Raw genomic sequence first — 25,291 nt, forward strand, 5'->3', positions numbered from 1 at the left:
CAGCCCGCTTTCTCCTCACCCCCACGCACTCCTCAGGGGCTACCAAGTCCCTGGGCAGAGCAGGTCTCAGGCAAGCCAGCCCTGGGTCAGCTGAGCCCAGCTCTCCCCAGCTTCTTCACTAGGAGTGGGGTCACCCTGGGACCCCCTCAGGTGACAAGCATGACTCAGCAGGGTCCGTAGCTGGGACGGAGGCTAGAACGCCAGTGCAGGGACAAAGTCCCCTGCAGCAGGAGAGAGTGCAAACATCATTTTAAGTATCCAAATTTGTGAAAAAACGAAAATGTAATTCAAATCAGCTTCGGGGCGTTGGCGGCCTGTGCCTGCACAGGCCTTAGGTTTAAGCCTACGAGGGAAGCCCGGCGGCTTCTGCAGTCAGAAAACGCCCGCGGCCTCTGCAAAAGGCCCCCCCTTGCCTCCGACTAACCCCATCTCGGCTCGACCAGGTCCCAGGAAAGGCCAGTCGGCTGGAGGAAGACCTTTCGGGATGCACAGAATTGTATGCCCGTGATTATCAGGGAGACTTTGAGGGCACAGTAATCTCTCGAGACTAGAAACCATTTTCCTCTCTCGCTGAGATTTTGCTTGGCTAAGCGGCAGCAAACTCCCTGCCCCCCTCCCCCCCGCCACGGCCACCGCCACCGCCGCTCCAAGCAGCCACGCCCCGCGGCCCCAGGGCTCGCCGCCCCAGGGCTCGCAGCCCCCACGCAGCTTGCACGCCGCACCTCCCTTCGCCCCACCCCCGGGCGCCCCCATCCGCCCCCGCGGCCGGCCCTGGGAGCACTGGGCGAGTCCTCGCGCCTGCGCCTCGGCAACTTCCTGCCGTGGAACACCCCGCCCACCCCCCCAGAAGCCCGCCTCCGAACCCCCCGCGAAACCTGCCTGCAGCACGTCATTCGTCGAAACAGCAGAGCCGTTGGCTCCCAGGCCCGCCTCTCCACCGCCTCTCACTTTTCCCAGGGCGGATGCGCCTGCGCTCAGCTGCCTGGGCGGGCTGGGAGGCGCGGGTTGAAAAGTCTCGTTCCAAGTTTGGAGAGAGAGAGAAGAGCGCCTCAGACCTCGGTACCCGCAAGCGGGGAGGAGGCAGGAGAGAAGGACGTAGCGTCTGGGGAGCACCCAGGCTGTAAGACGGAGCTCAGGCTTCGAAAGCTAGAAGTGTGTGACGCTCCTGGGAAAGGCAGGAGCGCCTGCGGTTGGGCTGCTCTTGACTAGCGAGGGGAGTCCGAAGCGGCGGCGAGGGGCGAACGACCCGACGCAAGATGGCGAGTAAAGAGAGTAAGAGGCCCTGCGGGGCGGCGCGCGCCGGGGCGGCGGGGGGCAGCGGGCGCGCGAGGCCGCGGCACGCGCCGGCGAAAGGCGCGAATTGGCGTGAGGAGCAGGGGGCGGGGCCGGGCGCGAGGCTGGGCGCGCGTCTCGAGGGGCCTACGCGGGACGAGGCCGCGCCGCGGAGGGCTCCGAGCACTTCCGGAGCCGGGCTCGGGGCCGCGGGTTGGGCCCCCTCCCCCCCACACCCCTCCGGCGGCGTCGTTCCCTCGGTCCCCGGGCGGAGGCGGCCTCCGCCGCCGGAAAGCGGGCACGGCGGCTCCTTCCACGCGCGCGCGTCGACTGCCTCTGGGTCGCGGCCCTTGTCCGGGGGATTCTGGAACCCGCCGGCTTATGGCTGCCGAGGCGGGCTTCGTGGGAGCCGAGGCCTCTCCTGGTGGGGGATGGAGGGAGCGGGCGGCTGGGTTTCTGCTCCACGTGGATTCGTCTCGCCGGGTGGGTCCGGGAGCCCCTCTACATACGGGTCGTCATCTTGGAACAGGTGCGAACAGCTGGAGCCGGCAAAAACAATTGCGATGTCCGTGTAATTAATTACCCAATTTTGTATACGCAAGCGGTATTGATTTCAAAGTGCAGAAAATCGGTTTCCTGGTGTTTATATTCTCTCCACGTTCTGGAATAGCAGTTAATTGTTCGTATCCAGATTAGAGGTTAAGGGGAAGAGTAGATAAGGTGTGGCCATCTCGAGGTGACCTCCAGTATCTGTATACAGATTCTGATTCCGCTCTCAGCCACTTAATCGTGTGGGCTTTCTCCAAATTTCAGTGTTTGAAGATACTGTGGAGGAGCGTGTCATCAATGAAGAATATAAAATCTGGAAGAAGAATACACCGTTTCTGTATGACCTGGTTATGACCCATGCTCTTCAGTGGCCAAGTCTTACCGTTCAGTGGCTTCCCGAAGTGACTAAGTAAGGGTTTTTGGCAACTTTTATTTTGCGTGTATTTAATTGTTGTCCCGAATTTTCTAGTTTTTGGCGTATTATATGTAGAACATAAGCATGTAATCAATTTAGCCCTTGGGTGAGGTGCCAGGTGATTTTTATTTCCAAAACTTAAGTGATTTATGGGATGATTTCTGACGTATAAGTGTGGCATTAAAAGGGGAGAGAGAATCTGTTGTGAGGATAATGATATTTGTAGGATGCATCGGATATATTTGACATTTTGGGGGCATAAATATAGAGCAGCATCTCTTTGGGGGCCCGACTAATGGATTTCTTTAAAACTCTATGGGAAAATAGCATATGTGCAGAAAAGTGCACAAATCATAAGCGTATGGCTTGATGAATTTTTACAAAATGAACACGCCCGTGTAACCAGCCCCCAGGATGAATAGATTTTAATTGGTAGAGGAGGAAAGAATTTAGCAGCAGGTCACCAAGGAAAAGGTGTTGTTACTGGCTTATAGTATGGGATACACTTTGAGGTTCCTGTTGGTCTTCATGAAAATATTATTTTCAGCTCTTTCTAAAATTTCTCTGGTAATAATTGCTGACATATATTGAGCGCTTAGAGAAGGGCACAGCTGTAGAGTTTTACGTCCTGCTATTTGGTTTAATACTGACAACAGTACAATAGTTACTTTTTATCATCCTTTTTTAAAAAAACTGATGTGGAAACTAGGGCTGAGATGTTAAATAACAAGCCCAGGATCACCCAGCTGGTAAGTGATGGAGCAGACTTTCGAACCCAAACCCGGTGGCCCCAGAATTGAGGCAACCTGTACATCAGGTTATCGTTCTCACACAGTTGGACTTTTCCTAGTAGGAACTTGGCCACATACTTTAAAAGTGTATTAAATTTGGGTAGTGTGAGCATTTAACTTAATGAAGATTAATCAAACTAATCTAGAGGAGGGGTTTTTCGACAAATTTAAAAAATAAGAGTAAATTAATATTCTTTATATAGTGACTTCATAATGGCTAGATCCTCCATGTATGAACATTGACTTCCATACAGATAGGGGCTTCCATTGGGCCTCCCCAAAATCTCAACGTAAATATACAGATGTGGAAAGAGTAGCCGAGTACTAAATAATGGAGACTTACAAGCATTGACATTTACAACAACTTTGACCATCAAATACTTAGAGTATTGAGGTTCTGGTTTAGAGCATCCTGTGCATTTGACTTTTTCTGTTTTCTTATTAAGCAGATTTAAAACTTTAACAACTTAATTTACATTCTTTTGAATCTTTTTGACCCACTGTGACAGTAGATGAGAGCAGGGTCTTTAAGGTTAGAGACTTGAGTTTGCATCATGCCCCCTGCTTCTTAGCTTTGTGAATTAGGGCAGGTTGGTAAGTCTCTATCCTCCAGTAGTCTGGTCTGTAAATGGAGGTGCTGATGGTTCTGACTGCCTGCATTTGAGGGCGTGAATAAGACCATGCGTGTTAAAGTGCTGGCGCAGAGTACATACACATTAAGTGGTGACTGATGGTAATTCTCCCACTCTTTCCTATTTAGAAATAATTTGTTAGGATGGAATAACTCTCTTCATTTGTATTTCAATTAAAGACTGCTTACTGAAGTCTTTTTAAAATGTTACCTGTAATGTGTTTTGCATAAAGATTTTGAAGATAAGAGATCTAGGGGAGGAGGGTATAGTTCAAGTGGTAGAGTGCATGTTTAGCATGCAGGAGGTCTTGGGTTCAGTCCCCAGTACCTCCATTAAAAATAAACCTAATTACCCTCCCCCCAAAAAAAACCCCAAATAAAGATAATCTATGTTTTCAGCCCAGATACTGCTTTTATGTTAACACTTAGGAACTTAACAGAAAATACTTTAACTAAATTATGTATTCCATAGTGTCTTTGCATCGAAAGAAGTGGGATCTACTGGTGGGACGTGCAGTGGCTCTGGGAATGCAAGAAAATGCCAGCCAGCCTGCATTCTTGGGTATTGAGAATGGCTGTGTGGTGACTTACAGGGTTCTCTTTAGGGTATGAAGGAACTGAGATTGTTTTGTCACTTTATAGAACAGTAGAAATGTTGGCTACTCTTAATAACCTGGCTTTTTGAGAGCTAGTCCCTACTCAGCCTCATAAGGCAGCCTTCTGCCTCCATATAGCAAGCTTCTGAATGATTACTTGCACTTTCTGAGCTGTTGTCCTCAAATTCAGTTAGGTGATCAGCCAAATAATTGATTTGGCTCTTTAAAATTTTTATTTAGGTATTTCTTAGAAATTATTTTTCAAATCTGCTAGATGATTAAGAAGTTATTTAATGAGAGATGAAATAAACATGTTTAGATGGTCTCTATTTTAAAAGCTTATGTAATCATTCAAATCAAGATGATACAAAACTGCATAGAGTGAAAAATAAGTCCCCCTTCCACATCCTCTATATTCCTAGTTCTCTTACCCAGAACAGAGGCAGTCACTATTTACAATTTCTTACCCATCCTGCCAGCATGAAGAAGTATGTATAGGTATCTTCCCTCCATCTTTTTTTCTGGTAGCAGGTTGTTCACTTGACTTTTTAGTTAGGCATTTATATTGGAGACTGTTTCCTATCAGCATGGTCTTTTTGTTTTAAGGGCTCTGTAGAATTCTGTTAGTGGATTATACAGTAATTTATGTCTCCAGTTCCTTACTGATGGGTATTTGTTTTCAATCTTTGACTACTTCAGTCAATGCTACTGAGAATAACTTGGTGATGGTCTGTGATTGTTCAGTGGATTTCTTAGCAGTGGAGTTGAAGTGGTCAAAGGATTCTGGCACTGAAAATGGACAAGGTCTTTTATTATTCATTAATGCTTCTGCAGCCTTAGGTGCATCCAGTATTAGAGAATAGTGTGATATTGATTGGCTCAGAGAAATAGACTATATTTTAATGATGGCAATAAAAAGACTTGTAAAAAGAAAAATCCTTATGATGATCGTGTCAGAGGAAACTGGAATAATTGAATTTTAGAGTCAAAAGGAGTATTTCAGACCCTCCAGTCCATCTTGTGATCATACTCTTTAGAAAAGTCCTATTATGAATTGATGTTTACTTGCAACTTACCTGTTGGTCTTAGTTTTTCTGCTTAACCTCACAGAAAAAAAGTATCATTTTCTTCCTTTTATATCAGCCCTAACATTGCTCTGTTGTGCTTCCTTTTAAGTATTCATGTTCTTTTCAAATGGTTCTTGTGAGATGTATTTAAGTTCTCTTTCATTTTAAGCCACTATTCCCTGTAAAGGTTTCATTTTGTCTAAGTCCTCCTAAAGTACATTGCCTAGAGCCTAATTTTTTAGGTGTGGTTTTTCCAGTTAAAAATAAGTGGGTAGGTGCTCACATGTGTTGCCTCCCCCTGCATTTAAGTTCATCTAAGATGGAATTAATTACCTTTTTTCGATAGCCACGTTGTATTCCTGGCCACTGAACATCCATCAACTCAGACCCATGTCTTTTTTCAAATAAGCTGCTATTGCTTAGCCATGACTGTCTTAGTCTTTTGGAGTTTTTGTCTGTTTATTGCTCTTTTTTTACCTTAAGCCAAATCTTGATAAAATTTCACCTAGTATTTTTTAAAACGTTTATTACTAAATTACGTGCCTAGAAGTAACCCCCAAACGTTTTTTTCTAAACCACTGTGTCCTTTGTACAACTGAAATTAAGAAACGGATAAATATTTAACTCATCCGGTGTTGGGGCCCAGACAGAGCCCTACTTCTCAGCCCTCCTCACTGAGGTAGGACCGTGGAACTCAGGTGAAAATTGCTATTCTGGATAATACAGATTGGGAAAGCATTGTTAAACAGACACAAAATCACTGCTTGGATCAGGGTGCCAAGAGGCATCGATGGGTTCTTGAGCCTCAAAATGAGTTTCCACAGACTAGGGTAAAGACACCCCTCCACCATAAAAATGAGAATGCCCATTTTATAAAGTTAAAGCACCATAAAGATAAATAAAGGGTTTTCACATCATGCCATTTGCACTTAAAACCTATTTTTTAGATGAAGAAATTGAAGCCACGGGGGAGTTGTGATTTAAGGAATTGCATATAGTGAATTTTAGTTTGAGCCAGGATTTAAACCCAGTTTTTCTGACTCAACACTTCATTTTTTCCATTCTACTTTGTTGCTTCTTAACTGGAAAACCAGAAACATGTAGTGTATTAAAATGGAAGATTTTTTTTTTAGGTGAGAAGTCATGATTTATGAATACAGGGATCAGTGATGGACTGAATTTGTTAGCAACTGATTTCTTGGAGGATTAGTATGATTTATTTTCTTTCCTAAACAGACCAGAGGGGAAGGATTATGCCCTTCATTGGCTAGTGCTGGGGACTCACACATCTGATGAGCAGAATCATCTCGTGGTTGCTCGAGTCCATATTCCAAACGATGACGCACAGTTTGACGCTTCCCACTGTGACAGTGAGAAGGGTGGTAGGTATACGGTGTATTTCAGTATTTGTGTTCAAGGGAGTATGTCTCTTTATGTTATTAAAACTTTATACTAGTATCTTTTGGCCCAGCAGTTTAACTTCTAGGACTGTGTCCTACAGAACTATTCACCCACATGTGCACAAGGATTTTATAGCAGCATTATTTGCAGCATTGAAAAACTAAGAGCAACCTATACCCCAGTTGTGAGTTCTTAGGAAATTTGTTAAACACATGATGGTATGTTTGAAATGCTGTGCAGCAATTACTAAGAATGAGATAATTCTGAAATTCTTCACATACACAAAGAACGAGATAAATCTGTATGCAATGGTATGGAAAGATGTGTTTCAGATAAATTGAGTAACTGGTATGTGATTATAGTATCTATTTTGGTAAAAGTAAAAACATGTGTTGGTGTACGCATAGAAAATCAGGAGGCATATACACCACAAACAGTTAATAGTGGGGGTTTTTATGGAAGCTGTTGACTCCCATCCCCCAATCTAAATGTACATTCTCCTGTTTTGGTATTCCCACAACCATCCAATTTTGCTGTTTTTGCTTGGAGGACTCACAGAACTCAGTAGCAAATTGTACTCATGAGTTTGTTACAATGAAGAATACCGAACAAAAGCAGCAAGAAAAAGATAATGCATCAGGGAGTCTAGGGAGGGCTGGCACTAGTCTCACCCAGAGCTACACAGGATGTGCTTTCTCTCTGGCAGCAAACAACAGGGGAACGTGTGGAGTATCTCCTTTCCAGGGACACACATTTGAGTGCCAGAGTCTTTCATGGCGGGGGGTGGGGGGGAGGCTGGTTTTGTAGGCACCTCATGCTGGTAACCTTTCATGACAGCTGAAGCTCAGGACCCCAGTAATGAAACCAGGTGCATAGCGTCAGTCTTGATATTTGTGCAGAGCAACCCTGACAAACTGGTACAGCATGGTCTGTTGCTCCAGGTGTACACCACGAAATCATCAACCTGTCAGTGACATAAAGAACATTCTGAGGCCCATGTTCCCGGGAGTTGGTCAAGGGTCAGCCGTGATTCTTGTGTCCCTCAGACTTGCGATGGCTAAGCAACCAGACCTGTTGGGTTAGTGCTTTTTGCACAGCCCAAGTGGTTGAATAGGTATTAACATTTCCCAGTATTTGCTTTAGGGTTTTTTAAAATCAAAAATGAAATACTACTTTATGGCTAAAGTCCTGCCACCCCTGCTCCATTCCTCCCTGCCTTCCTCACCAGAATTCATTGCTGTCCTGAGATTAGTGTGCCATTTTCAACTTTTTGTATTTTTATAGTCATACAGTGGTAAGTATACATAATGTTTTTCAGTTTGCTTTTTTCATTCAATTTGTGTGCGTATACCGTGTAAATGTCTAGCTCATTCTTTAACTGCTGTATAGTATTCCTTAATTGTGACTAAACCTCTGTTTATCCTTCTGTCAAGTATTTGGCAATTGGCCTGTGTCTATGTGGTTTGTTTGCTCTTATGAACAGTGATTCAGTGAACACTCTTTCCATGTCTCCTTGTACACATGTGGGAGAATCAATCTAGTTGAGTGGAATTGCTGAGGTGTGTGGTGTATTCATTGTCAACTTAAAACAATATAAAACTTTTTCCCAAAATGATTTAGTCAGTTTACCACTTCCACAGTTTACACGCCATTACCCTTCAAACCTTATGTGTTATTTCTGTAAATATTATAATCAGAAAATTTTTAATGGCTTTTAGTCCTGAAGTATGTACTTAATTGGATTTTCAGCTTTAGAATTAGTCTCTGGGCATAATATATGGATATATTAAGTTATTACTCACTTGCCCAGTGTTTTACATTCTAACAAGTTACTGAAATAATTCAAAGTTCAAAGTTAACACCTTCTAAAATTTTCAGTTATGGTAGTTTTAATGGGTACTATCATTAAGAAAGTGATTTTTCAAACTTTTCCTATTGAGTTTGAACAAACAGCCCCATGTGCACAGTAAATCTTACCTGGAAACCCAGTTTTTATTAAAAGGAGAGCTGTTCAGTTTGTTTTAACTAAAGGAATTGGGTAACTTGAATATCTTTGTAGCAGAAGTGGGGAAAAGAACCCTTGGGGTCCAGAGTGGTGGAAGCTTGAAAATAAAACCAAGGGCTTTGGAGCAGGTTCTCAGGAGGTGGAGGTGATAGGATCGGGGCAGGCGGGTGGGGGCTGTGGTCTTAGAAAGACTGAGGCATTTTATTCCATTGACACGATGGGAAGGGAAAGTGCTGAGAGGGAAGTGGGATATTGCATATGTTGTGTGAGAGGAGTTGTGTGAAATAGGATATGAATTTCAGCCACACACAAATAGTAAGCTGTTTTTGCCATAGTGAAGAAGGACTAAATTCTGATATTAAGTCATGGGAGCCAATGTTCATTAAGCATTCGCACATAGCAAGAACTGGCTGAAACTGAGAAATGGCTTACTGCTTTCGATGTGTTTTCGCCAGGCCCCAGCCAGTCTGTTTTACTTGTTACCTGCCTGGCTCCATTAGGCCGTTGAGTTAGTGTTCCTTGACCTGAGACACAGGGTGAGCTAAAAAGGAATGTGCAAAGAAGAAGCAATATAGGTCAGGAAGAGATAACAGTTATAATGTGAAGCCTCCGAACTTTTCAAGTGTCAGCAACACTAATTCAAGTTTTTATCTATGAGTACAGAAAAGAAAATGTTCTTGTTTGCTGTTATCTGCTTAGATGTTCTCTACTTGTATTCTTTCTGCATCATCTTGTTGCTTCTGAGAAGTTATCATACTTTTTATGTGGCTTTGTCACTTCCAAGGTCTTTTAAATAACAATTTAACACTATAGTCATATTCCCACACCAGATAGAGTGGTTAGCCCACTCATTTTAGCTTTGGCACGCCACTAGCAGTTGAAGCAAGTATTCTGGTGGAATCAGTATGTGTGTGTCTGTGTGTCTCTTGGGGTCGAGTGGGGGTTAGTTAGCATGGATTTCTGAGTCAGCATGGATTTCCAATATGAGGATGTTTTTGACGTCAGACTCAAGGAGTGTTCATATTGCTGAGGATGAACCTGTCTTAATGAAACCTAAAATAAGCTGTGAATTCATTTCAACACTTCATATGAGTTGTATTTGAACTAAAAGATTGAAGTCTGTTTATTATGTGGTTATTTGAATTTTGGTGAAAAACTACATCATCCTCACAACTGAAAGAATCTGATTTTTCATTGTTTTAAATCCAGCTGAATTCACTTGCATAAAATAGGTATCAATATTTTTCAATTCAAATGGGCTTTGAGAATAAATTAATTAGAAGTGGCAAGTGAACCCGTATTTTTGTGTTCTCTCTTTCATCCATTTGTGTTGTATTCTGTCAGGTTAAAATCTGTTGGGTTGATTAAACTAAGTGGTGAATTTTAATCTTAAGTATATGTGTTTATTTCTTTCTTCTCACATTAGAATTTGGTGGCTTTGGTTCTGTAACAGGAAAAATTGAATGTGAAATTAAAATTAACCACGAAGGAGAAGTAAACCGTGCTCGTTACATGCCGCAGAATCCTCACATCATTGCTACAAAAACACCATCTTCTGATGTGCTGGTTTTTGACTATACAAAGCACCCTGCTAAACCAGGTATGTAGTAATAAATTCAGACCATGCTTGACCTTTCTTCTTGATTCGGAGTGATAATTGCTTTGAGGTAATTCAAACTAGTATCCTCTAATTTTTAAAGGTTTAAAAATTGTTTCAGGGGTCCCATACCCACCCTCAAGTTCGATGATCTGACAGAAGGACTTCACAGCAAGTTACACTCCTGGCTAAGGTTTATTAAGCAAAAGATACAGAGCAGAAACAGAAGGGAAAAGATACACATCAGGCAGAGTCCAGAAAGGTCAGGCATAGACTCTTCCTTCACTGGGGCCACAAAAAATGTGCTTTCTCTCTAGCTGCAAACCACAGGAGCATGAATGTCTCTGTCTAGGGAAGCCCATTTGAGTCTCAACGTCTCGGGTTTTTAATGGCGGTCTGGTTACATAGGCACATCCTGCTCTTTGACTAGCTTTGGTAAGGGAAACTCAGGACCCCAACAGTGGAGCCAGATACGTCATAAATCTTGCTCAACAATCCTTCAAGTTTCGACAAGCTACTACAACATGCCCCACTGCTCTGGGCGTACATAGCTTCATCAGATGGCGACATGAAGAAATTTGTGAGGGTCACATTCCCAGGGGTTGGCTAGGTCACTCATGGTTGCAGGCTACCCTGGAGACATACATGGACTGAGCAGCCAGACCTGCTTTGTTAATTTTTGCCTCGCAAAAATATTTTAATAAATCAACTTGGGGGTGGAATAGGTTGTCACCATGTAAATTTGTAGGATAGCTATAGTTTTCAGTATTTTGTGTTAGAACTTAGTATCGGTTTTGCAAAGGAATCAGTCATCTTTATGGTCATGAAACCTGGTTTGCATTGAGTACTTGAAATGAAGAACAGAACAGCTTTTCAAGGTGGCTGTGAGTCATACCAAGTCCTTGTTTGTGTGCAGTGCTTTTCCAGGCATTATAATGAATGTTACAGCTCATTCAGTTAGGAATGAGAATTTGCTCTTACCAGTTCTAATAAACCAAAAATCACCTAGTAGTTAACCTATTTCTTTACTTTTTTCTTTTTTTTTTTTTTAGACCCAAGTGGAGAATGTAATCCTGATCTTAGGTTAAGAGGCCACCAAAAAGAAGGCTATGGTCTGTCCTGGAATTCTAATTTGAGTGGACATCTCCTAAGTGCATCTGACGACCATGTGAGAAACCTGTTCTTCCTAAGCTACCCATGTACTGAGCGTTAAAGTCTGTGTCATGGACAGCTCTGCTCTGAAGGAGAGTAATAGATGAAAGGTTTTCTAAGATAACACTGCTAGTTATTGTGATAACATTTCAACAGCATTTAGAGCGATGGTTATCACACTGCCCTTTGGGAGCCTTAGGATTCCGCAGAGCTCTTTTGAAGCAGCCTTAGATTGGAGGGAATGTGGGCAAAAGGTGTCCCATTATTTAAAAGTGGCCCTCTGTAATGGAAACTCTATGAAGTGTTTGGGAGGCCTGATGAAGTTACATTTTAGTTTAGGTTTTGTTTTGTTTTGTTTCTGGTTTTGGTTTTTTTAAACTGTTTTTTAAGTGTACAATTTAGTAGGGTTTAGTATATTCACAGTTTGTACAACCATCGCCACTATCTAATTTTAAAACATTTTCACCAAATGTCACAGAAGGTAACTCCATACCTATTAAGCAGTCACTCCTTCTCCCCCAGCTCTTGGCAACCACTAGTTTACTTTCTATCTCTATAGATTTATTTATTCTTGATATTTCATATAAATGGAATCATATAGTATGTGGCTTTTTGTGTCTAGTTGCTTTCTCTTAACATAATGTTTTCAAAGTTCATCCATGTTAAACTGTATGTTAGTACTTCATCTCTTTTTATGGCTGAATAACATTTCATTATATAGATATACTACAATTTATTTGTTTAAGTTGGTGGACATTTGAGTTGTTTCCACTTTGGGGCTATTTTGAATGTTGTTACTGTGAACATTTTTGTACAAGTTTTTGTGTGGATGTACGTTTTCATTTCTCTTGGGTAGTTACCTAGGAGTGAAATTATTGAGTCATATGATCACTCGATATTTAACTGTTTGAAGAAGTGCCAGCTGTTTTCCAAAGCAGCTGCACCACTCCACATTCCCAGGGTTCCAGTTTCTCCATGTCCTAATCGACACTTGTTATTGTCTGTATTATCGGCATTCTAGTGGGTATGAAGTGGTACCTCATGGTTATGATTTATAATGATGACTAATGATGTTGAGCATCTTTTCATGTACTTACTGGTCATTTCTATATCACCTTTGGAAAAATTTGTATTGAAATCCTTTGTCCATTTTTAATTTTGTTTTTTATTGTTGAGTTATAAGCATTGTTTATATATTTTACATACAAGTCCTTTATCAGATACACAATTTTTAAAAATTTTCTCCCATTCTTTGGATTGTCTTTTCACTTTTTAAATTTCTTTTGCATCACAAAAGTTTAAAATTTTGAGTCCAGTTTATGTATTTTTTAAATGACATTTTTTTGATATCATCTAAGAAATCATTACATAATCCAGCATCACAAAGATTTACACCTATGTTTTTTCTAAGAATTTTATAGTTTTAGCTCTTATATTTAGGTCTTTGATCCATTTTGATATAGTATGAGGTAGGGGTCCACCTTCATTCTGTTTGTGGATATCCAGCTTTCCCAGCACTCTTTATTGAAAAGATTCATCTTTCCCTATTGAGTTGCCTTGGTATCTTTAATATAAATTGTTTTAACAATTAAAAGTACCACGCAAATGCAAAGTGATCTTGTTAATTATGGATCGGTGCTTGTAGCATTCTTGCCACTAACAGCCTTATATTTTCTTTCATGAATTCCATACTGTAAGCAAAAAGTGTTTGGTATGATTCCCAAGCACAAGCTGAGAGTAGGCTTCTGGAGCTTTGGAAAGCTCATGTAACTTGGCCACAGTTAGCATTTTATGTCAGCTTTATGAGAGCAGGTTCCTTGCCACCTTCCTTGGTATGTCCCTGCACCTAGAACAGGGCCTGTCATATCGTGTAGATCTTTATATTTCTGTTTGTCATAATTTCTGTTAAGCTTTTTGAAATAATTGAGAGTAAATTTTTTTTACTTTATTTTTTCAATTTTGGGCAGGGTAATTAGGTTTACTTTTTTTTTTTAGAGTAAGTACTGGAAATTGAACCGAGGATCTTTTGTATGCTAAGCATGTGCTCTACCACTTGAGCTATACTCTCCCCCCCAACAAGAGTAGATATGACTCAGTCAAGATTCTTCAGTTGCAAGCAACCAAAACCAACTTCTGATTTTGTTAAATAATTTTTTCTACTTTTTTTGTAAATTTAAAATGTTCACAATTTTTATTTTTAACTTCTAAAGATAATCTTCAGGTAAATATACTGAGTGATCGTTTTTTAAAAAAAAATCTTTATTTTTATTTTTTAAAGTAAATTTATACCCCCTTTTCTATTCCTCCCACCCTCCAGCCCTGGCAACCACCAATCTGTTCTTTGTATCTGTAAACTTGGTTTTGTTGGTTTTTGCTTTTAAAATCTCTATGTGAGAGGGAGATCGTATGGTATTTGTCTTTCTCTGTCTAACTTACTTCATTTAGCATAATGCCCTTAAAGTTCATTTGTGTTGTCACAAATGACAAGATTTCATCTTTTTAATGGCTGAGTAGTATTCCATTGCATATATATACCACATCTTCTTTATCCATTCATACAGTGAACACTGAGGTTGTTTCTGTATCTTCACTATTATAAATAATGCCAGAGTGAACTTGGGGTTGCATATATCTTTTTGAGTTAGTGTTTTTGCTTTTTTCACATAAATATCCAAGTGGGATTGCCAGATTATATGGTAGTTCTATTTTTAATTTTTTGCAGAACCCCCATAACTCTTATCCATAGTGGCTTCAAAGGTGACTGCAGCTGATTTAAATAGAAAAGGAGCTTACTGGAAGGGGATTAGGTAGGGCAGTTCACAGAATTGCTGTGATGGCTAGAAAATGGCCTGGAAGAGAGGAGAGGCCAGATATTTGACTCAAATCAGGCCGGTAAGGATGTCACTCTTGCCACTCCTGGAATGTTGATGTAACACACACCCCTCCCCCAATCAGAACAGATTCTTCTTTGTTGCTAGTCACAATTTGAAGACCTGGTGAAATGATAGAGCCCAGGTCAAGTTCTTGCATCCATGCTGCAGGGGAGCTGGGAAGCGGGCGTCTACCTCGGTTCTCTGAAAGGAAGCTTTCTTCCGTTTCCCTCAGAGTGGACATAGGAGAGTCCTAAGCAGGGAGGATGGGTTATACTCAGGAACTTAATTACTAGTACTTTTTGAAGACACCAGTTTGGGAGTTGTTAGTCATAATTAATAGTTCACGTTTCCGAAGGGCTCTGCATGTGCCATGCATCTTGATAATGTTCCCAGGATCCTTCTGAGGTGAGGAGCAGGGGAGGATGGCAAGAGTTTCCCACATTACTTTCTCTTCTGTGCATGTAAATTGTGCGTCTGAGTGTGTAATGTCAACAGACTAAGGGCCCATGTGTATTATGTAAAATTGTTTTTTATTACTGGAAAATAGGTTGATTACAGAAACCTTTTCAGATAAGAAAGCGATTTAAAAAGAGATGAAGCCCATACTAGTGTCAGTGGAATTAGTATGAATATATCTTAATGGAATTACGTCTTACTTTAAACCACTGAGATGAGAATCATTGCCCTATAGCTTACAGTATTTTTTTCAGAGAAGTTTAAGACTTTCCTCAACATTTTTTGTGATAAGATGTCAAGAAGAGACTTAGCTCCCAGAGCCTGCAGATCTGTAATCTTTGAGGTCTGGGCAGGCCCCATGGCCTTTCAGGTGGCCTTATGGAGGTTCCTAGGTCCTCCACCTGTTGCACCTCCTGATGCCTCAGTGGTTTCTGCCATGGAGGGAGAGAGGCTTGTCCAAAGGCTTTTGCTTTTTAAGAGGCATGTCTTAGTGTTAATTCTCAGTCTCCCAACATAGTGTGAATTTTTAAGATGTGCATTTCTATTCAGTAGGTAATGACCACCAGGCTCTTAGTGTTGGGTTGTGTAATTTAGATGAATTTTAGATACTTGACTGAATGTATGTGGGTGGAAACTTGCCTGCCACCATGCTCAGTCTTCTGTCCCCATTACAGTGCGTCTCCCTTGCCCTCCACATCTCAGATCATGGAAGCTACACCCATACACACTGTGCAGCTTCAGTCTTGTTTATATTTCCTCTCCCTCATGTTTATTTCTAACTTCTGTGTAAGTTTGTTTTTAGTTAGGTTGTTTTAAATAAGATGTTAGAATTTAAGTTCAGTCTCTTATAACTCTCAATTATTTGTTCCTTCTTCAGACTGTCTGTCTGTGGGATATAAATGCAGGACCAAAGGAAGGCAAAATTGTGGATGCTAAAGCGATTTTTACCGGCCACTCAGCTGTTGTAGAGGATGTGGCCTGGCACCTGCTGCATGAGTCATTGTTTGGATCTGTTGCTGATGATCAGAAACTCATGATGTAAGGTGGAAAATTCAGTGGGATTTTGTTATATGGGTGTCCTGAATGACCATCAGTGATTGTGGTGGCCTTTGGTTTGATTTCTTTCTTTGTTTTTTTTAAATTATATCTTAGCCTTTAGAAAAAGAAAAAACAACTTTAGTGACGTATAATTGATATATAATAAACTGCAAGTAGGTATGGCCTTTTTACATAAAAGTTACTGTGTTATATAAATGAACACCACTTTGTATTTAGAAAAAGAGAGAAAATCGGGTATGTAAACATGAAGAAACATGCTTGGGTAGTGGTACATAGTAAAATTAGGATCAGGGTGGCTTCCATTGAATTTGAGGGAGGGGAATGATTGCGTTGGGCATAGCCGTGGGGCTTCATTCAACCACCTGAAATGCTTTTTATGTCGTAAAGAAACTAATACCTGAGGCAAACAAAGCAAAATACTGATACTTGACAAAGCTAGTCAAATTGTTAACGTTATTCTCCATGTATTTGTGTATGCTTGAACTAGTGTGTAATTCAGACAGGAACCTAATGAACAAGAAAGCAGGAATAGCCCTAACTTGCTTTCCACAGGTTTAGCGCATGTCGCTTAGTGGTTGGAAGCCTGACTCAGCACCCCTGCGTGGTTGGTGTCTCCCAAGGGGCGAGCATAGCGAGAAAACAGAGGCGTAGAGTGGTGCTGTCGTGAGTGCCAGCCTGTGAGGGAGAGGCTGGCGAGGGCTGCGTGGCCTGCCTGTGTGCTGTGTGCCTTGTGCCTTTGTGTTTTAGATGGGACACCAGGTCCAACACCACCTCCAAGCCGAGCCACCTGGTTGATGCGCACACTGCCGAGGTCAATTGCCTGTCGTTCAATCCCTACAGCGAGTTCATTCTCGCAACTGGCTCTGCAGATAAGGTTTCTCAGTTTTTGCATATTTGGTGTTTAAGAACCCACTTGTACTACAATTGGGTATTTTAAATTTTTTATGTGAAGTATAGAAACGAATTCCTTTTTATTTATTTTTCCTTCAGACTGTAGCTCTGTGGGATCTGCGTAATTTAAAATTGAAACTCCATACCTTCGAATCTCATAAAGATGAAATTTTCCAGGTATGTGTCAGTTTTCTGGTATCTCTGTCAGATTTTTGGTAACTTTTTGGTAGGGAGAAATCAAATTTTTTCCTTTTATATGGTGGGCGTGAGATGTGTGTTTTTCCTTTAAAGCTTCTATTGTATAAGTTAACTAGTGGGAGATAGCTTGGAGCTTTTTGAGCTTGGAGCTATTTTTGTTTGTTTTGTGGGGGGTGGTAATTAGGTTTACTTATTATTTTTAGAGGAGGTACTGGGGATTGAACCCAGGACCTCATGAATGCTAAGCATGTGCTCTACCACTTGAGCTATACCTTCCCCTCTTTGAGCTTGGAGCTTTTTGAGAGGTTTGATAGTTCAGAAATTGAAGGAAAAACCTTACAAAACAGGATCACCTTAAAAAGTGAAATACAAGGATTCTTCCTTTAAGCTGTGCCAGCCTCGTGGGTCCTCTAGTGAAAAAATACCTTGTATATGATTTAAAATAGAGCTTTGCATAGGCTAAGATACAGTTCACTGAAAAATTTAAAAGCTTCTTGGGATGGTTTTGGGGCTGAATGAGTTTATGGGGATGCCTAGCTAAGTAAGTTCCCCTGTGTTGGGGAGTACAACTTCCCTGGGGCAGGCTAAGGAAATGGACCATTTAAGAGCACCTGAAAGGACAGGACAAGGAGGGATGGGGGCTTGTAGGTTGAGGAGAGGATGCAGAACATGAGATTTTAAAATATCAGGGATTAGAACAATAGCCACAATCTGAGGGATGGATGATTCTTGACATTTTCAAATATGTATTGCTAGGTCCACTGGTCTCCACATAACGAAACTATTCTGGCTTCAAGTGGTACTGATCGTCGCCTGAATGTGTGGGATTTAAGGTAACTCAGAGTCTGGTGACAAGAAATTGCATAAATATGCTAATCTTGTAGATGATGTAATAATTCATAAACTAGAAGTGCAATTTGCTAATCCCAGTTTAATCAGTCTAAAATTAATTTTAAGTACCTTCCTAAAGAGTCTTTGTTCCATAAAGTAGAAGTGAATCAGCAAATGGATTGTTTAAAAAAAAAACTGCACATGTGAGTTTTTTCTCTTGATAATCAAGCCTAAAGTTGGAGTAGGGGTGTGTGTGTTTTAACATCCAAATTGATGGTATTGAAAACATTCTTGCTATAGGAAGGGGTGGAGACATCAGTTATTCATGTCTCATTGGATCTCACGTACCCTGAAGAACTAGTCTTTCTCAGTTTTTCTACCATTTGCTCTCCTGTGCTTTCATTGATTTTGCAGATAGGAGCTCTGCTGTGGGCTGTGTAACTGCTGGGGATGAACTTGGGAACAGTATAAGCACAGCCCATGCTGTCAGAGAGCTTAAGTTCTTTTGGAGGCTCATTGTATATAGAGTTCCTCCCAATTCTTAAAGTTCCTTGACCTGAGAGTTGCCATTCTAATAAGTTCAGACTCCTTTGCCCTTTTTTATTTTTTTGAGTCTTTAGAGCCATTAATAATGTTGCTCAGTTATATATACACATGTCTATAAGATGTGGTTATCTTAAGTTTAAATCATTAAATTACCAAAGGTAACTTATTTCCTACCTTTGTTAAATGTATTGCTTTGAAGTGGACTCAGTTTTTCAGTCAGGGCTGCCTTAATCACAGAGACAGTAGACCCATTTTCAATGTATGGAACAGAGACTACAGAGTAAAATGCTTGTTTTGTAGAACTTCTAAACATCAACTGTTTCATGTTCTTATGGAACAAACTGGCCCTGATAGATGCTTGAAAATGTAGAGAATCTTTAAGGCAGACATTTGAGTATACTCTTCTATTTGAAAACAATTTTAGCAGTAAAATTAGAAACCTAAAGCAAAAACCATTGTGGTATATAAAGTGGTGTAGCAAGGTTTGAGTCTCATGTTCTGGCAACTGAATTGTCCTTAAAGGTGCCAATAATAAATTTGCAGGCATTGTGTGATTTCTTCTTAAAACTCATTCGTGACTTGCTTACTATTAAAATAATACATTAGGTAAAATTATAGATTAAAATGGTCAGTGTTAGTGATTGTACTCCTGACAATGGGAGGAGAAATGTAATTGTCTACCAGACTGGTGTGTTTGGTTTGTTTGACTAGTTTTATGGGAAAGAAAACGTATCAGTTGGAAGGTTGTGTATTTTGGCTGTTGGTTCAGCTTTATTACTAGCAAAGTCCATCTGTGAGCTAGATACCAGATACTGTGGGCTGATATTGGTGTGTAACTTGAGTGATTTCACTGTTAGAACTGCCGGCAAATTCTACAAATTGAAGTTTTTGAGATAAGAAAAAATTAAAACTTAACCTTTCCTTTGCTTATACATTCCATAGTTATTAAAGTTCTTCTGTTACATCTTTAGACAGAGCTATAGTACTGATGTGTAATTATATCTCACTCCTGGAATGAAGAAGGCTTTGATTAAGAGTGAAGTGTAACTATATGTAAAATAGATAAACAACAAGTTTATACTGTATAGCACAGGCAACTATGTTTACTATCTTGTAGTAACCTATAATGAAAAAGACTATGAAAACGAATATATGTCTGTTCCTATATGACTGAAGCATTATGCTGTACACCAAGAATCGACACAGCATTGTAAACTGACTATACTTCAATAAAAAATTAAATTTAAAAAAGTGAAATATAGGGGCTGGGCATCAGTTCTTCAGTAGATATTTTATATACTTTTTACCTTTTAATTTTAATGCAGGAAATAGTTGAAATGTTGAATGAATGTTAAGTTAGTATTTATTATTAACAGTTTCTGTTTTGCAGCTTCAGTTATGAACAGCTCTTGCTATTTCCAGAAAATAAATACCCTACCTTCCCACCAAATAACTAATATAAAAACTCTTAACTGATAACAGTATGGAAATAAGTTGTGGGGGTTTTTTTATTGAATTATAGTCAGTTTACAATGTTGTGTCAATTTCTGGTGTAGTGCACAATTTTTCAGTCATACATGAATATGCATATATTCATTTTCACCATGAGCTACCACAAGATCTTGTATATGTTTCCCTGTGCTACACAGTATAAACTTGTTTATCTATTCTATACATACCTGTCAGTATCTACAAATTTCGAACTCCCAGTCAGTCCCCTCCCCTCTGGCAACCACAAGTTTGTGTTCTATGTCTATGAGTCTGTTTCTCTTTCAGGAAATAAGTTGTTTTTAAAGTGTGTGTGTGGTTTTTTTTTTTTAAATAAGAATGTATTTTTTTTAATGGGGGTACTGGAGATCAAAGCCAGGACCTTGTGGGTACTAGGCATGTGCTCTACCACTGAGCTATACTTGCCCCGCCCCAAAGTGTGTGTTTTAAGATGTGAGTCCTGGGCTGATGCTGGCTTTACAAACTTTCTTTCTTCAAGAATTGTGTTCTTTTTTTTATAGCAAAATTGGAGAAGAACAATCAGCAGAAGATGCAGAAGATGGGCCTCCAGAACTCCTGGTATATATTGGCTTTCTTATGCAAGATGAAATGTCAGATGCAGTTTGGACTGTTTGTCATTGCTTCATGTATCTGGAAATCAAGAACCTCGAATTCTAGCTCTTGAAGATGATTTCAAATTGGAGGTCTTGGAGGTTATTGTGATAGGGTTTTGACATCTATTGAAAATAGTAAATAGAGCCCAGTAGGTTTTTATGAATGTTTCTCTAAGAATAATCTAGGCTCCTGGAAAATAGTCTATAATAATGTCTCACGGATTTGCAGTTAGAATGCTTCTGAGGGTTTGGGGAGGGGGGCATTGATACTCAATTAGCAATACTGAACACTTTCTAATGTGGAAAACTTTTAATAACTTGATAATTTTTAAGTTCCCTGCCCAGAAAAATAAATGCTTTCTTGATCTTGTTGATGCCAACAGTATCCACCATCTTCCTCCCATTCCTAACCGAACTACCTTGGCATCTCCTCAGCCTCTTGAAGGTTTACATGGTGGTATCTGTCCTGTTCATCCTCATCCTTCCTGTCTGACTCCTTCATTGTACACTTCAAGTCACTTTATGGAGCATTACCAGACTTAGTAATGGTTCTTTGTCCTCATTCTGAATTCTCCATTTGTCACCACCAGTCACTTGGCAGATCATCACTTATTCCTCTGTAACGTGTGTTTAACTCTTAGGCCAGTGCTAATTTTTGGTATACTGGAGCTTGCCCACCACCTTTAAAAAGTAAAGGCCCTTGAGGGTGAGCCCTACACACAGAAGATGCTCACCAAGTCCTACATAGTGTGGACATCTGAGACCCCCTTAATCCTTGTCCAGCACGTTGCTATGCCCGACACCACTGGCCTGTGGCAGACATACCAGCAGGTTCAGTGTTAATACCACTGCTGCTTACAGTATCTCTCAGTAAGCTGCTGCCTTGGACAGATGACAGCATCTAAATGGTGGATTATATATTGGGTGACTTAATCTGAAAAGTCTCTTTTGTGATTCAGGGCTTCATAAATTTTAAGTATTTTTTAGCTAAGGTGTTGCTACTGCAGCTATTTTTGTCCAGCTATTACTTTTTTTTAAAACTTTGATAACACCTTTATTGAGATGTAATTTACCCACAATTCACTGTTTAAACACTTCAGTGGTTTTTAGTATATTCATAGAGTTGTACAACCATCACCACAAATCAATTTTTGAACATTTTTGTCCCTTTACCAAGAAACTCCACACTCTTTAGCTGTCACCTCCCAATCTTTTGCTAGCCTCTGGCCACCAATAATCTACTTTCTGTCTCTCTAGATTTGCCTGTTCCAGACATTTCATATAAAAGAAACCATACAACATGTAAACTTTTTGTGATTGATTCTAGCACTTAGCTGGAAACCTTGAAAACATGCTATTTTTTGATATTGCAGGGAGAAGAGAGTGTGTATATTATATTTGTATATTATACCTCTGTAACAGTTTAATGGCCCTTGAGAAAATTCACTAGGATTTGGCTTTATTTTTGTGAGAGTCTGAAATCAAGGGACATTTACGTATAGTAAACTGGATACTATTAATAATTATAACAGTAGCTTGATTTGATGACTCCTGTATATATTCTAAGCCAGTGGTCTGAAAGTATTTTCACTTGTGTCCCCCTTACAACTATTTTTAAAAGCTGTTTATCCCATCTCACATTTTTAAACTGATAAAATTACTAGGTAAAGTAGTTACCTTGTATATTAACCTAATTGGCAAAGAGACAGACCTCTCATTGTCAAACTAGAGTCAAATCAGACTTGTTAGGAAGGTGTGACTTGCCAGTTCATAACAAGGTACTCATATTGTCCTTGAGAGTTGATTCTTCTGAACCTTAATTGTGAGATAAATAAGGCTCAGTGCCTTCCTGGGATGTTGGCTGTTGCAGGAAGTAAGACTGCTCCCTTCAGCATTTCTTAGATCTCTGTTTAGCCCTTAAGGGGGACTTTCTGGAGTCCCTGGGGGTCCTCCCTCCCTCTCCTTGCCTTGGAGAGATTGAGGATGACTGAGAGGTATGCCTTTCCTTCAGTAAGGGGGAGAGGGGCTCTGTCACTGGGCCACAGAAGAACCAGACTACTCAGGCCAGCTTTTGGAAGGAGTATGTAACCTGACATTGAGATTTACTGCCTTGAATATTTGTATGTAACTGTATATTTCATAACCTTGCTGAATTCATGTTAATTGTATTAGCTATGGCAATGGCACTGTGGTCTTGCAGGAAAATGGCCTTATTTTAGGCAATGCAAGCTGAAATATTCAGGGGTGAGGTGTTCTATCCACAACATTGCTGCGGCTCGGCTGGTGTTGTCTGTGTAAGAGAAAGCACGTTAACAAAATATGAGTATTGGGGGAATCCAGGTGAAGGTCATCCAGGCATTCATTGGACCAACCTACCACCTCTTCTGAGGGTTTGGAAATTGGCAAAAAAAAAAAGTGGTAGAGGGCTAGATTATTAAGTTGGTACCACCCTCCATCCAAACTGCAGGACAGCGACCCCCAGTTGCAAGACTGATGCTCTGAAGACTATTAACATAAAATGAGATGAACCCAAGGCTTTTTTGTTCTTATTAACAGTTTATTCATGGAGGACACACCGCCAAGATATCAGATTTTAGCTGGAATCCCAATGAGCCTTGGGTCATTTGCTCAGTGTCTGAGGATAACATCATGCAGATATGGCAAATGGTGAGCTAAAATGTTTATTTTTCCTCAATGACTATCTTATAGAGACTTTACTAATGATATAATGTAATAGAAATATTTGAAATACTTAGGTGCATATTATATCAAACATTTATAGAAACAAGTCTTAAAAGACTTTTCCATTTTAACAAGTCTTTAGTTGATGCTGCATCTGTTGGGTCGGGAGAAGTCTGTGTACGTGTGCTCCGATTTTCATGATTGTTACACTCTTCAGCTGGGTTCTTGAAGGCATCAGTGCTCCGTGTCTACTGTCTGTCATAGGCATGAAGGAAGTATACAGGAGGGAAGTGTCACTGCGGTCACATGGTACTGAATTCCCTGTTGAGCACTAAGCACTTACGTGTCTGAGGCGCCATTGACCAGCCCTTTCGTAAATTTCGGGGCTATTGCCCCTTTGAACGATGTTTGAAATATTTTTGGAAATCACCTTTTATGCATAATTGAAATAAACTGGTACATGTGCAGTGAGGTATGTATGTGGAATTGGACGCTGGCAAGTAATTTTTGAGAACACTGCCTAGCCTTTCCTCATTAATTTTATTAAAGTCTTCAAGGGAAAAATACAAAGGAAACTACAAAATAATTACTCTAAAATGTATCCATATTTAATTTGCAACATTAAATCACACTGACCAGTGACTCTTAAAATCTGGATAGAACTATTAAATGCAATTTTTAGATAACCATGTGAAAAAACTGGGGAGTTTTACCTCTGATCTTATTTGGTTGTTATCTCCAGGCTGAAAATATTTACAATGATGAAGAGTCAGATGTCACAGCGTCGGAACTGGAGGGGCAAGGATCTTAAACCCAAAGTACGAGAAACGTTTCTGTTGAATGTAATGCTACACAAAAGCTTGGTTTATCAAGCGCCAAAAAGGCATTGTATAGTAGAGTCTAAGTGGGGTGGCGTATGGCGTTCTTTACCTTCTGATCCTAGCACTTTCAAGTGAGCTATTGCGTACTGTATCATATTGTAGCTTTTAGGGAAGAAAGGAATGTTGCTTAAGAAAGATCATCAGCGTTGTTTTAAAATACAAGTAGCAGGGTACTGCCTTTGATTCAAGTATTTTAAGTCCTCGTTTTCTCAGACTAAGTGCTTGCTGTGCGCAAATACGCAAGAATAACTTTTACACTTTTTCCCTCCAACACTTCTTGATTGGCTTTGCAGAAATAAAGTTTTAAAATAATTCTTGTTTTATTCTTTTAGAACCTGGGTAGAGGTGGGGATGTGTGTGTGTGTCCCTTTATGAGGAAGCAGTTAGGTATACATGTTGAGAACTTGCTGAATTTCTTTCCACGTTACATGACTATCTGATGCAAAGGTGGTGAGAACTTAGGTGTCTGTATTTTGTGAACCTAGAACTACCTGACTTCCATGTCATTTCATCTATAGCCTATTTGTGCCTGACCTTGGGCAGTTGTAAGCAAACCCTAGATTTCTCCCCGAGAAAGAATGCTTGTGTGGCCAGTTAGCTAAGGGGACAACCCAGCCTGCAGCTTGGCCATCAACCTCTTCTGTAAGGACTGCCATCTAGGGGTGGTTTTTACATTGATTCTTAAAAGTTGTTGAGGGAAAAAACCACCAGAACTACACCATACAGACCTTGGAGCCCACTAATCCTAAAATACTCAGTACCTGACTCAGAAAAAAGGCTTGCCAACCTGTTACATTTGATTGTACGTGCTCAGACACTTTTTGCTCACCATCAAGGTCTTTTCCTATGCGCCTCTGTGTATGTACCCACTTTCTTTTTCAGCTAGGCACACCTGTAGTGTTCTAACAGCTGCCCAAACTGGAGAAATCCATAGTCCTTATAGATCTGTAAATATTTGACAGCAGCTACGCTGTAGAATTTTTTTTCTAGTCATCTACTTTAGTGGTTTACAAAAAGGTACTAATAGAAGTCTAGCTACACAAAAACTTGCGTCACCCAGAGTGGCTGCTGCCCTGCCTCTTTCTTAGAACGTACAATAATGAAACCACCTTTTAGGGCCCAAGAAGCAGTATCTACAACTGTCTTTGGGCCATGATATTTAGAAAAAGTACCTTTTCTTCTTAGCTTTGAAGGAGAACAACTGATTAGAAATGTAACAAAATAAATTTAGGCCAGAAGTTTTACTTTATGATTAAAGATAGCTGGGTTAATGTCTTCACACGGGCAACAAAAGAA

General features: G+C 40.4%; 1 protein-coding gene across 4 annotated transcripts; it reads left to right on the forward strand.

The window, feature by feature from the left end:
• Window positions 1-951: 951 nt before the first annotated feature.
• On the forward strand, window positions 952-24,307 carry RBBP7 (RB binding protein 7, chromatin remodeling factor). 4 transcript variants are annotated; one of them, XM_031445827.2, is made up of 12 exons: window positions 952-1,272; window positions 2,086-2,230; window positions 6,558-6,703; window positions 10,181-10,327; window positions 11,377-11,492; window positions 15,683-15,843; window positions 16,612-16,738; window positions 16,855-16,932; window positions 17,710-17,786; window positions 20,340-20,397; window positions 22,989-23,099; window positions 23,857-24,307. In XM_031445827.2, the coding sequence occupies exons 1-12, from the start codon at window positions 1,257-1,259 to the stop codon at window positions 23,923-23,925; spliced, it is 1,251 nt and encodes a 416-aa protein (XP_031301687.1). In that variant the 5' UTR covers window positions 952-1,256; the 3' UTR covers window positions 23,926-24,307. The 4 variants fall into 4 exon arrangements, with proteins under 4 accessions (XP_031301687.1, XP_031301686.1, XP_031301689.2 ...); XM_031445826.2 differs by having other exon boundaries at window positions 953-1,272; window positions 10,154-10,327; XM_031445829.2 differs by lacking the exon at window positions 952-1,272 and adding an exon at window positions 1,639-1,801 and having other exon boundaries at window positions 10,154-10,327.
• Window positions 24,308-25,291: the final 984 nt, after the last annotated feature.

This window comes from Camelus dromedarius, chromosome X (genome assembly GCF_036321535.1).
Source record: "Camelus dromedarius isolate mCamDro1 chromosome X, mCamDro1.pat, whole genome shotgun sequence".
Taxonomy (NCBI): domain Eukaryota; kingdom Metazoa; phylum Chordata; class Mammalia; order Artiodactyla; family Camelidae; genus Camelus; species Camelus dromedarius.